At 39.1% G+C, this 12,812-nt stretch overlaps 1 protein-coding gene across 1 annotated transcript in view; it reads left to right on the top strand.

Annotated features, from left to right (window-relative positions):
- The window catches only part of PLXNC1 (plexin C1), a 79,000-nt gene that overhangs the window by 49,360 nt on the left and 16,828 nt on the right, over nucleotides 1-12,812 (top strand). The window contains exons 15-21 of the mRNA XM_060694829.2: nucleotides 6,630-6,723; nucleotides 7,408-7,509; nucleotides 8,447-8,550; nucleotides 9,456-9,503; nucleotides 9,823-9,923; nucleotides 10,914-11,112; nucleotides 11,722-11,868. Coding sequence (XP_060550812.2) covers nucleotides 6,630-6,723; nucleotides 7,408-7,509; nucleotides 8,447-8,550; nucleotides 9,456-9,503; nucleotides 9,823-9,923; nucleotides 10,914-11,112; nucleotides 11,722-11,868 — 795 coding nt within the window. The remainder of the gene's footprint in view (nucleotides 1-6,629; nucleotides 6,724-7,407; nucleotides 7,510-8,446; nucleotides 8,551-9,455; nucleotides 9,504-9,822; nucleotides 9,924-10,913; nucleotides 11,113-11,721; nucleotides 11,869-12,812) is intronic.

Below are 12,812 nucleotides of genomic sequence, written 5' to 3'. Positions count from 1 at the left end.
CCAAAAACACCTTACACCCCTTTAGATCCAAACCTTTTGCGAACTTCAGCATCTTCCTAAGAACACGGAAACTGGCATGCCCCAATCTTCTATGCCATTTATGGATACACCTGGAATGCAAAGGTTTACCATTTAGTGAATTCTCAACATTAACAGTTTTATGAGGAACCTCAGGCTTGCTCTGAGCAACCTGTTTCCTAATTTTCATTTTGTTGGCTTTAGGAGCCTTTGGAGTAGCAACAGGATCTCTCACTGGAGCATCTCTCTCTGGGCCTGTGCTCTCCTCTTTTGGAGTTTGTATACTTGCCTGTGTTTGCGATTTAGGCTTTGGCTTTAAGTAATAAACACCACCAATTAACATGGTTTCAGCAACAATATCTCCATCTTTAACTATGTAACTTGCTTTCTCGAGGTGGTGAACCTGGAACTTTAATGCTCTAGACAAGTGACTCTGACTAAGCAAATTACTAGTTGCTGTTGTTATATAATAAACATCAGGAATGAATGCATCGAGATCTTCAACATAAACAGTTCCTTTTCCTTTGACCTGACAAGGATGCTTGGAAAAAGAATCACGTCGAGCAGCTTGGGCAGGGTCGCTGCCATGTGGCAGGGAGCAGGTACGTAATCAGCAAACCCATCTGCACCCCACGACCACACTTCACAAAAAGGGACTCACATCCGGCTATCTGAGGAACAGTGGCCTCCCTCGGACAAAGTCCAGAGTGGGCCCGCCCGTGTGAATAGGGCCATGAATTAACTGAGTCAGGTCCATGGCCATCATGGAAGCCATGAACTCCCGAGCCACCTCAGACGTTTCACCGATGGATGGCAGGTTGAAATCCCCCATGACCAAAAGTCTGGGGGTATGAACAGCCACCTCAGCTATGACGTTGAGCAGCTCAGGCAGGGCCGTTGCCACATGGCAGGGAGCCAGGTACGTGGGCTTGATCAACAAGCCCATCTGCACTCCACAGCCCCATGGCCCGTTATGGAGTGTATGTTACTGCAGAAAGCTAGGATTACTTGGTGGTCTCTTTTTTTTTTAATATTATGGAACTTTATTTCTGTCAACCTTCCAACTAACAGACTCAATAAAAGCAGGCATCTTCAGGAACTTTAAAATCCCAAAAGCATTTCTCTATTGAGTGGATCATTCTGGCACAGAAGAAAGCAAAACCAACTCTAAATTTTCCAGCACAATCCTGAATAGTTAAAAATGAGTTTCATCCTCTCCTCCCATGGAACATTGTCCAATTAGTAATCAGCCTGTTATTTTAATAACTGTCCATATCTCGGCAGACACCTGCAGAAGTGTCCTTGGATCTCATGGTTGAAGATTAGTAATGTAGCTTATGCATTCCATCTCACCCTTCCCTCCCCCCTGTTCGTTGGCAAGTTGAAAAGCAATAATAGTCACAGGAAGCTTAAGCGTTTTTCAATCTTGACAATTTCCCTGTTGAGAATAATCTTTCCTGATTCCTTCTCTGGAATTGGAATGCTAACACGATGTCTTTGGGGTACTTCCTTAGCAAAAACCACTAGTGCTGAAATTGTCAAGAGTTTATTTTCCCTTTATCTTCTTGAAAGGCTCATTGGACAACTCATGTGCGAAGCAATTGAGGGATTTTCCCCCTTTTCTTTCTTTCCCTGTGTATTGGATAGTTCTGTAGGTATTTTCATTACTGCAGGACCTGTGTAACAGTCATTTTAACTCCTTGTTCAGCATTTTGACAGCAGACACTAAGATGATCATGAATCACTTTTGGATGATTTCTGAAGATTTGAAGTGAAAATGATGGTGATGTAGACATGACTTCCCTTTTACATCTGTTTGTGACTAATAATAAAAAAAAATAAACCAAATTAATGTAGATTTCATTTTTATTTACTGAAATAGCCCAAGGAAGAGGGGGACAGAGAGGAGAAGGAGATTTATTTAAACTTATTTCAGTTAGCCTTTGTTGAAACTTACCATGTGTATGAAGTTTTAAACAGACAGTTCAAATGTAATCAAGGAGATATATGTGAGATTGAATTATGTCACAAACTGTATCCATTGCTTTTATATTTGCTTGTAATTTCCACTGTTTCACCACGTCAGACAAATGGTTATCCAACATCTTCTTTAAAACTTCCAGTGTTGGAACATTCACAATTTCTGGAGGCAAGTTTTTCCAATGATTAATTGTTCTAACTGTCAGGAAATTTCTCCTTAGTTCTAAGTTGCTTCGCTCCTTGATCAGTTTCCACCCATTGCTTCTTGTCCTACCCTCAGGTGCTTTGGAGAATAACTTGACTCCCTGTTCTTTGTGACAGCCCCTGAGATATTGGAACACTGCTATCATGTCTCCCCTAGTCCTTCTCACCTGGGGGGACACACTCTGGACTTGATTTTTGTCTCTGGTCAGTGGCAGAGTGATCTGGAAATAGGGGATTTAGTCATTGAGCCCTTGTCATGGTCTGATCACTCCCTCCTTTGCATGGACTTTCGAACAGCTACACCTCGCCGCAGGGAGACGGAACCGACTAGGTGGTTCCGTCCCAGGCGCCTGATGGACCTGGATAGGTTCCTGACAGAGCTTGGGCCATTCCCTGAGGTTCTGGCTCACGGCGCGACTGAAGAACTGGTGGCCACCTGGGATAGGGCGGCAGCTGGAGCTTTGGACCATGTCGTGGCTTTGCGGCCTCTAACCCAGTGCCGATCTCAATTGGCTCCCTGGTTTTCCGAGGAGCTGAGAGAGATGAAGCACCAGAAAAGACGCCTGGAGATTGATTGGAGGGCCAGTCGCTCCGAATCTGACCGAACACTGGTGAGGTCTCATATTAAGATCTACCTAGTAGCGATAAAAGTGGCAAAATTTAATTATTTTTCCGCTCTTATTGGGTCTGCAGAGAACCGCCCAGCAGCCCTCTTTAGGGTGACCCACTCCCTCCTTCATCTGGGAGCGAGGGACGACCCCTTGCAGGGCAGGGCTGAGGATTTTGTGCAATTCCTGCATGACAAAGTCACTCAGATTCGGGAAGGTCTGGACTCTGGTTGGGTAGATCTGGATGGGATGACGGAGGGGGGTCTTGAGAATGTTATCTGGGAGGGGTTTGACCTGGTGACTCCCGAGGACGTGGACAGGATTCTGGGGAGGCTTAGCGCTGTCACATGTTTATTGGATCCGTATCCCTCCTGGTTGGTGCTGGCCTCCCGGGAGGTTACACGAGGCTGGCTCCAGGGGATTATTAACGCTTCTTTGAGTGAGGGTTACTTCCCCCCCTCTTTGAAAGAGGCGGTGGTATGGCCCCTCCTCAAGGAACCTTCCCTGGACCTGGTATTAGCGAATTATCGCCCAGTCTCCAACCTTCGCTTTATGGCGAAGGTTGTTGAGAGTGTGGTGGCGCGACAACTTTCCCAGTACCTGGATGAAGCCAATTATCTAGATCTGTTCCAGTCGGGCTTCAGGCCAGGGCACAGCACGGAAACGGCATTGGTCACATTGGTTGATGATCTCTGGAGGGCTCGGGACAGGAGTTGCTCCTCTGTCCTGGTCCTATTAGATTTCTCAGCGGCTTTTGATACCATCGACCATGGTAGCATGCTGCGACGATTGGAGGAGTTGGGAGTGGGGGGGCACCGTGCTGCGGTGGTTCTCCTCCTTCCTCTCCGACCGTGTGCAGTTTGTGTTGGCAGGGGACCAGAGGTCGACCTCAAGGCACCTTGTATGTGGGGTGCCACAAGGGTCAGTCCTCTCGCCCCTTCTGTTCAACATTTATGTGAAACTGCTGGGTGAGATCATCCGTGGTTTTGGGGTGAGATTCCACCAGTACGCTGATGATACTCAGCTGTACATCTCCACCCCGGACCACCCCAATGATGCCCTTGACGTGATGTCCCAGTGCCTGGAGGCTGTGCGGATCTGGATGGGGAGAAACAAGCTCAAACTCAACCCCTCTAAGATCGAGTGGCTGTGGCTCCCGGCGTCCCAGTATAGTCAGCTGGTTCCATCGCTGACTATTGGGGGCGAGACCTTGGCCCCCTCAAAGAGGGCTCGCAACTTGGGCATTCTCCTGGATGCACGGCTGTCTTTGGGAGATCACATGATGGCCATGGCCAGGGGAGCTTTTTATCGGGTTTGCCTGATGCACCAGTTGCGTCCCTTTCTGAACCGCGATGCCCTGCACACGGTCACTCATGCCCTCGTCACGTCACGTCTGGATCTACTGCAATGCTCTCTACATGGGGCTCCCCTTGAAGAGCACTTGGAGGCTCCAACTGGTCCAGAATGCGGCCGCACAGGTGGTTATGGGTGTGACTCAGTGCACCCACGTAACACCCCTCCTGCGCAAGCTGCACTGGCTCCCGGTGGTCCCGGGTGCGATTCCAGGTGTTGGTTACTACCTTCAAAGTGCTCCATGGCTTAGGACCGGGGTATATACAAGACCGCCTTCTGCCAGCAACAACCTCCCACCGGCCAATACGCTCCCACAGAAAGGGACTCCTCAGGGTGCCGTCGGCCAAATAATGCCGACTGGCGACACCCAGGGGGAGAGCCTTCTCTGTGGGGGCACCAGCCCTCTGGAATGAGCTGCCCTTAGAGCTTCGTCTTATCCCCGACCTGCGTACTTTTTGCCGCGCCCTTAAGACCCTTCTGTTTCAACAAGCCGGACTGGCCTAGTATGAATTTTTAAAATGTATGTATGTTTTAATTCGCAGTCAAATTTTATATTTGATTTTAATTGGTTTTAAATTTTATAAATCTATGTGTTTTAATATGGCTGTACACCACCCTGAGCCCTTTGGGAGAAGGGCGGTATAGAAATCTAATAAACTCTTAAACTCTTCTTTTCATTTCAGTCCTTTCTTTTACTTATCCCTGGTTCCAAAACATTGTGAAAAAGTCAAAAGGTATTAGAATCTATATAAAGTCTTGTAAAATATTTCATTTCTTTCTCTTTCTCAAAATTTCTTTTAGCACTTTTCTATTTCTTTACTAATGAATTAATAAAGTGCTTAAATAAAGCAAGGAAACCAGACACCAGATGTCACTAATCATGACATGTATTATTGCAATACAATCCTGTAAAATTGGACAATATTTACTGGCAGAAAATAATCTCTGAATAAATTGTAGTATTACATTTCTTTTCTCTAGTTTTTCAGGTTATAAAAGTGTATCCTATCTTGATCTATACAATTTAATATTTCAGTAGTTAGCCCTGTGTTTTTTCTCCTTTTCTGTATGCTTCTCTCTATATAGATCTTCAGTCTAATTTATGTCTATAAATTCTCTACAATTTTCCATATAATCAGGAAAGTATTTATAATTTGTAAAATAAACAGAAAATCTACACACTAAATTTTAAAAGTAACCTGCATTTGTTATGCTTAGCATATGTGATACCTGCTCTTCATTTTGAGAGAGAAGAAATTGGACCTCTGCTTACGTTGCATACTATTCTGTAACAAGGAAAGATCTCTCGTTGTTTAATTGGAAAGTGCATTTTATCTTTCAATAATATTTTTCTTGAGTGCTGTCTAAGTACAAAACAAGATATCTGTCATGCCCCAGAGCCTGAATATGCTGAATCTGAGGAGGAAAACAAGCCAGAGCTGGAGCCAAGGGAAACCGAGGGGGCGGCTTCATTGGCTTCAGGGGAATGTTGGGAGGAGGCAGGCCAGGGCCCCTTAAGAGTGGGACAGCTTGCTAGCAGGGAGGAACGGGGCCAGGACGACCAACAGAGGTTAGGCAGTGGAAATGAGGAGCAAAGGAGTTCAGGCGGTGAGCAAGAACCACCCCCTCTTGATCCCCGAGCACAGAGAGTGGAGAGGAAGTGAGAACAATGTAGGCCAACCTGATGACTCAGAAAGAGAGCGCCCCGCCCCTCTTCACAAGGCACACCTGGGGATTGAATCTTAAGGAGACACTGTGGGGAGGTGTGTTTGTTGGGAACAAACACTGAATTCATGGAGTTTTGTGTGCCATTGCCGATGTTTGGAGTTTCCAGGACTTGCTTTATTTCTTGCTTCCTGGATTAATTGCCTTGTTTCTTTGCTTCCTGAAACCATTGCCATGTTCCTTTGCTTCCTGGACTCATTGACTTATTCCCTTGCCCCGCTGCATTTCTTACTTTGCAGCCGTTGTGCTCACACCATTTTGCTGGACTACTTGCAGCCAGAGGCTGCTGGAGGTGTGTGTTTGTGTTGTGTGTGTGTGTGATCACTTTGCTCTGGGGCTTGCCATAATGTAGGAGCATTTGGGTGAAAGTTGGTGCAATAAAGGAGCTGACTGTGTTGCCTCTGTGCCTTGCCCCAGATCATCACAGTATAATCAAATAAATTTAAAACATTGATTGATTGATTGATTGATTGATTGATTGATTGGATTTATATTGCCGCCTATTCACACATGGTGACTCAAGGCGGCTTACAGAATATAAAGCCTCATATAAAAACAATAAAACTAATAAGAGTCATATAATAAATTAATACAATTACTATCAACTATTTTGGAAATATAGAGTATGCCAATTCCTTTTATCCCTATAGCAGATTCTGGATATACTGACTGCAATCTTCTATAATTATATAATATATAAATAATATACATTATCTAAATCAATGTCTTATTTATCCATAGGTCAAGGTAGGGAATTCTGTGTATGAAGTTCCTAATGAAAACAAAAACTATTCATTCTTCTACATTCTTTTGTTAATCCCGATAGTAATTGCGGGTAAGTAACTGCATACTTATCTCTATCCATTAATTTGTTACAAAACAGTGGCTGCATAGGATAGTCAATGAAAATAAAATAAATGAAAATAAACCAAGTCATTTGATACAGCTCAAAGCTCTGCCAGTCACCCAAACCATCAGCTAAACCCACTTAGAGTCATCAGAGAGCACTTTACCCATAATCATCTCACAGCTCAAGAAGTTCTGCTTATACTGCATCTGACTAATGATCCATTCTATTCTTTTCTCTCCCTTGCTATATGCAAAACCTTTCCAAGGTCTCAGACTGAATTACCTAAATTTTTCAGTTCCATCAACATAATGAACTTTATGAATTTTCCTTCCTAGGCAGAGGCCTCCAAATCTTGTCAAGATTTGCCACAGTGTGAGATAACAGAAAGGAAGGCTTTTGAGGAAAGAGAACCATACTCCCAAAATTGTGGAGCTTGCTTAAGCCTTCTACTACTAATTACAGTTCTAGTATTATTTTTAGTTTTTTTTGTAGCCTGCAGATACTTTTAATATATTGATTTAAATATATTGAATGTCAGTTTAAACTTGGCCACTCTGAGCTGCACCAGTTTTCAGATATTTTTGTCCTTTTAAAACAAATTATAAGCATGTATGTATTAGGACAGATGGCATGATAACACCTTGTTAGCTTAATGTTATTTTTTTTTAGTTGCATTTTTTGTCACCCAGCGAAAGTCCAAACAATTAAATCAAAAATTAAGTGAACATCTGGAACTATTGGAATGTGAACTTCGTAAAGAAATACGGGAAGGTAAATTTATATCAGCAGAATGCATGTGAATGAATTGACACTTGGGTATAAAAGTCCCCAGAATTGTTGCATTGTTTTTATGCAATTATTTTATCATTGTATCAAATACAGAAATTTAGTTTTGTACCTACATTACCACACTACATGACAGAATTGTGGAGGAAACATCTTTTTCCGCAAAATTCCTTTAATATTCTTTATAAAACCCTTTGTAAAATTGTCTTATAAACTACCTTTACTATTGCAAAGCTTCAGTGCTCGTTTTAGCCAATCTCCCCTTGTTCGTAGGAAACAAGAACTGTATATACAAATAAACAAATATAAATAGACCTACAAGGTCTACTCTCATAGAAAGAGGTCAGTAATAGATAAATGTATGTAGATGTTGCCAACATCAGAAATAACGTGCAAAGAAATTTCTTAAGACTAGACAAATGGTTTATGCATTTGCAATAATGTTAACTTTAGCTACAGCTAAAACACATGATTTCTCCAATTTAATAAAGCAAAAGTCATTCCTTAAATATCTCATACTAAGTTTTTGTATATTAAGAGAAAAACTATTTTTATGCGTTTATCTTAAATCTTCATGTGATTGAAAGAGCCTGTTCTGACACATAATGCATAGTTGTCTTTATTGGAGTTTGGATTAAACTTTTCCACAGAGTATTATTGCTGATCTTACAATAAATAATCATTTGATATCCCTTGTTCATTTCTGTGTTGTATACAAAAATGGATTTTAAAAATCTGCATATTAAAAAGATAGTTTTGTATATTCCACAGAAATAAATACATGTACACAAATGTATGCACAAACACACATACTGATAACCATTTCTTTCCTTATCATTTCTTTCCAGAATTACAGTGAAAATTGTTATTAGAATGTAACATTATAAAAATAAACACTACAGCAGACTTTTTTGTTTTATAGGATTTATTGAACTACAAGTTGAAGAATTGGATATAGTTGATAGCTTTGGAACAATTCCATTTCTTGATTATAAACATTTTGTTCTTAGGACATTTTTCCCAGAGGTAAATGATTGTCTACAACAAACAAGTAATTGAAATAATGTAATTGAATAAAGTAATTGAAATTTTAATTTATTAAATGTAACCTGCCCAACTCCATTAAAACTCTAGATAATGCATAGTCTCATTTTTTTCAAAAATAAAATAGACCACACAACACAAAAATAACATCTGGAGAAAGAACCAACATTTCACAAATCAGATAGTTGATAAGGATCTGCTTTGAATCTTACAATTTTAAAATGCCAGTGATCATTCAGTTTGCAATTGAAAAAGTTTTTCTAATTCATCAATCCATTTGCAAAGTATCATCTTCCTTCAAGGTGATGGAATAGGGATAATAAAAATAGAAGTGAAATTCAGGGTTCCTTCTCAACATATGCAAATCTTTGGTATTTTAAAAAAGGACAAATATGGCAGTGTTTTAGATCAGAGGTCTCGAAACTTTAAGTCTTGTGGACTTCAAATCCCAGAATTCCCCGGCCAGTCTTAAAGTTGCAAAGTTCTTGTTTATTTCTTCATTTTTTTGAATAGTGAGACCTTTCCTGTTATAGAAAGAGTCAGTATAACCTGGTGCCCCCCCCCACAATCAGTTTCCATCCTCTGTGATGATGTAGGGTGAGTAAAAGGGTTTCAAATGACAAATATTTCAGCTTTGAATCAGCATTAGTTTTGTTTTTCTTTTCTTAAGAAATGATTACTGAACATGTAGTTTTCAGTATGCAGCTAATTTACAAAACCCATGGTTTCTAAGAATTTTCAGATTACTTTCATTTGTAGTTTAGTAGTTTAGAGAGGGAACATTCAGAATACGTCATTACACCTCATCAAAATCAGCATCATCTTTATATTTATGCTGCAAATGTTTAGAAAATGTTTAATGTTGTATTCACAATTTTTTTGTTTAGGCTATAGGTATTTCGTCTATATTTATTGAAGACTCTAATGAACCTCTAGTAAGTATAAGTACCTATATTTTTCATTCTTTTAAGTTTGTTATGCTTTTAAAAAATATTTCTAAGATATAGATTTTTGTACAAAATCTACAAATATTGCATATCCAAGCTGGGACAGATATTGCAAGAACTCTGAGAAGTTTTACTCAGAGGAATAACGTGTTCCTTTATCCATCTCCTTTGTATTTCTTGTAACATCAATATCTATAGCAGGATTTCTAAATATCAGAGTATGATTTTTGCAGTTTTAAGAATTAAATATATACGACATTAAAAATAGGTGAACAATAATGTCATTTATATCTTTCATTTCTTTCAGAGCAAAGACCAGGGTCTATATGCATTAATTTGTAACAAAAAATTTCTTGTTACGCTGATTCACATTCTTGAAAAACAGAAAACGTTTGATATAAAAGATAGGTATGCTATAAAATTTAAATTCTGCAAGTTGTATAAAACTGGGGACAAATTGTCCCCAGTTTGTATAAAACTGGGGACAAATTGTGATTTTTTGGGTTAAAATAGTCAAAATATTTTTTGAAAGTGCCTTCCTACTTGTTGATTTCTTCACTTTTGGAAAAGTCTTCTCATCTTGAATAGAATATGTCACCCTGTGTTATGATAAACCATATAAGTCTTATCAATTAATAATTTCACTTTCATCTAGCCTTTGCATTTGGGAGATTGTGTGAATACTTCCCAACTGATGTTGATGTTGGAAATAAGGCATTTATATTATTCATAATAAAGCCATTTTTTATTCCAATTCAGATGTGAAAAAGTTCTGCAGGTTAATTTTCTGTTGCATAATTTATATAATTTGAGCCATTAGGTGATTGAAAAATAACCAGTTTTATTGTCTGAACAATACACAGGTGTTTATTGATAAGCATTAGTTTTATGCTTCCTATCCTTTTCTTCACCTGTATAATGGCTAACAGAGTTTACATTCATAATATTCAGATTCTTAACTCTGTAAACAGTACAGATTTTGTTTATATTTCTAGCCTTAATTGGTGACCTTGCCAATAAATGCTCTGCTCTTAGATGTACTAGGTTACCTTTGATTATCAATCCTATCCAAGAAGCTTCTTGACTCTAGACGTTGTGAATGCTCCAACACTGGAGGTTCATAAGAAGAGATCGGACAACTATTTGTCTGAGATCGGACAACTATTTGTTTGCTCGAGCAGGGGGTTGGACTTCCAAGGTCCCTTCCAATTCTATTTATTCTGTGTTCTAGACCCTTTATATTTAGTAGTTCCAGAAATCATCTCATGTTTTTGTATGGCACATGACAAGATGTGGGTGAGTTTGGATCAAGCTAGTGGTGTTATTATAAGGTAATAATTCAGATTCCTAACATGCAGAATTATTGTTAACCTGGTTTTTTTTTCTCTTTTTAAACAGATGCTTGTTTGCATCTTTTTTGACAATTGCACTACAGACCAATCTAGTCTATTTAACTAATATTCTAGAAGTTTTGACAAAAGATTTGATGGAGCAGTCTAGCAATATGCAACCTAAGCTGATGCTAAGGCGCACAGAATCAGTAGTAGAAAAGCTGCTTACAAACTGGATGTCAGTTTGCCTTTCTGGTTTCCTTCGGGCAAGTATTATATATTATATGTTTTCGCTATATAGCATCAGTGAGCAAGAGACTGGTTTATTTGCATGCAGATTTTCCTGCTCACATTTTCCACGGTCTCCTAGCAGCCTTGATCACCCACTTTATTTTGACTTTATTTTGCTTTATTCTGACACTGTGGACTGCTGGCACAAGCTCTGCAGACAGCCTCTTATTTTAATTAAATTAAATTTCATAAACTTGGTGTTCTTAATGAATTAAATAAATTCAGATTGATACACGAGGCATAAGTAATCTATTACTTTAAACATTCCTGAATATTTCCTGCAGAAGCCACTTTGACATGAGGGGGAAAAAATCTGATCAGCTGCATGTTAATTTAATTTATTACATACAAGTATCATATTAGTTACAGCTTTTCAGCATTCATATGCCAAATATAGATTCAAAGAAATAGTTTGGTTTCAAAGTTTTGTGTGAATTGAAAATGCATATTTTTCAAAACGGCTTTGAACTACAACTGGGGCATACTTAATACTTTCCCTTTCCTTCTTTTTCACAGCACATTCATTAAACAATTGCAAAGACATGTAACAAAAGAAAATAAGTGTGTTTCATTTTCTTTCATAGGAAACAGTTGGGGAACCATTCTTTTTACTTGTAACAACTTTAAATCAAAGGATTATCAAGGGTCCTGTGGATGCAATATCTTGCAAGGCCCTATACACACTAAATGAAGACTGGTTACTGTGGCAAGCGCCTGAATTCAGCACAGTGGTATGTTACCTAATGACTTTATGACTGGAACCAGGACAGTTTATATGAAAGAAGCATATATTCCAATAAAGGCTTTGCATGATGTATTTTAAAAATCAAGATTCAGTGCCAAGAAAGGTTAACCCTTTAACTTAATTTAATTGACAGGTGTTTAATATACCTTAGTATCTATTCATCTAGTTATGGAAATGGGCAAAGAATTATTATATTATTTTTATATTTTTTGTTGAAGATGAATTAGCCCCAGAAAATTGAAAACAGTTCCATTCTATAAAATTTTCTCCAAGTATTTATTTCATCTTTTCAATCCTGTCTTTGTGGTAATAAGTATCTCAGCACAATCAACAGTATAGGTCAGAGGTAGCATAAAGCTCAGTGGAATTATTTTATCATTCTGTTTCTGAAACTATGCTTAGTGGTTTGCACCACCCACAAATCAGTCATTTCAACAGGAAGCAATTTTCAAAATATGTACATAATACCATCCTTCTTATCAAGGATGCAGGGTTGCATGTTATTCATACACTCGACTACACAGGTAGGCCTTGACATACAACAGTTCATTTGGTAATTGTTCAAAGTTACTACTGAACAATATCACTGAAAAAAGTGATATGACATTTATCTCTGTGAATGGTAAGAGGAAAGCATAATATTGGAAATTAAAGAAAGAGAGCTATTTATGTATCCATGGTTTTTGTGGTGTTGTAAACAATTCCCTTCCAATATGCTCAAGGTGATCTAAATAGTTCAGAGCTGTGGGAGAATGCAAAAACTATTCTGATAGTTTGTTCCATCTCAGTTGTACCACCTGGTGCTCATTTTCTTCATGTGGAAAAGGTCAGCTACGGAGAGGTTTGACAGGATAGTGTGGAACTAACCTCATTCTTTAGCCCTGGGAATATTCATTATCAAATACTATGGGTTTCCTGTGAAATTGCTTT

Source organism: Pantherophis guttatus, chromosome 7 (genome assembly GCF_059756535.1).
Source record: "Pantherophis guttatus breed Tessera chromosome 7, ASM5975653v1, whole genome shotgun sequence".
In the NCBI taxonomy this organism is placed as follows: domain Eukaryota; kingdom Metazoa; phylum Chordata; class Lepidosauria; order Squamata; family Colubridae; genus Pantherophis; species Pantherophis guttatus.
The sequence above is the reverse complement of the archived record's forward strand: the minus strand, read 5'-3'. Positions and strand labels throughout refer to the sequence as shown.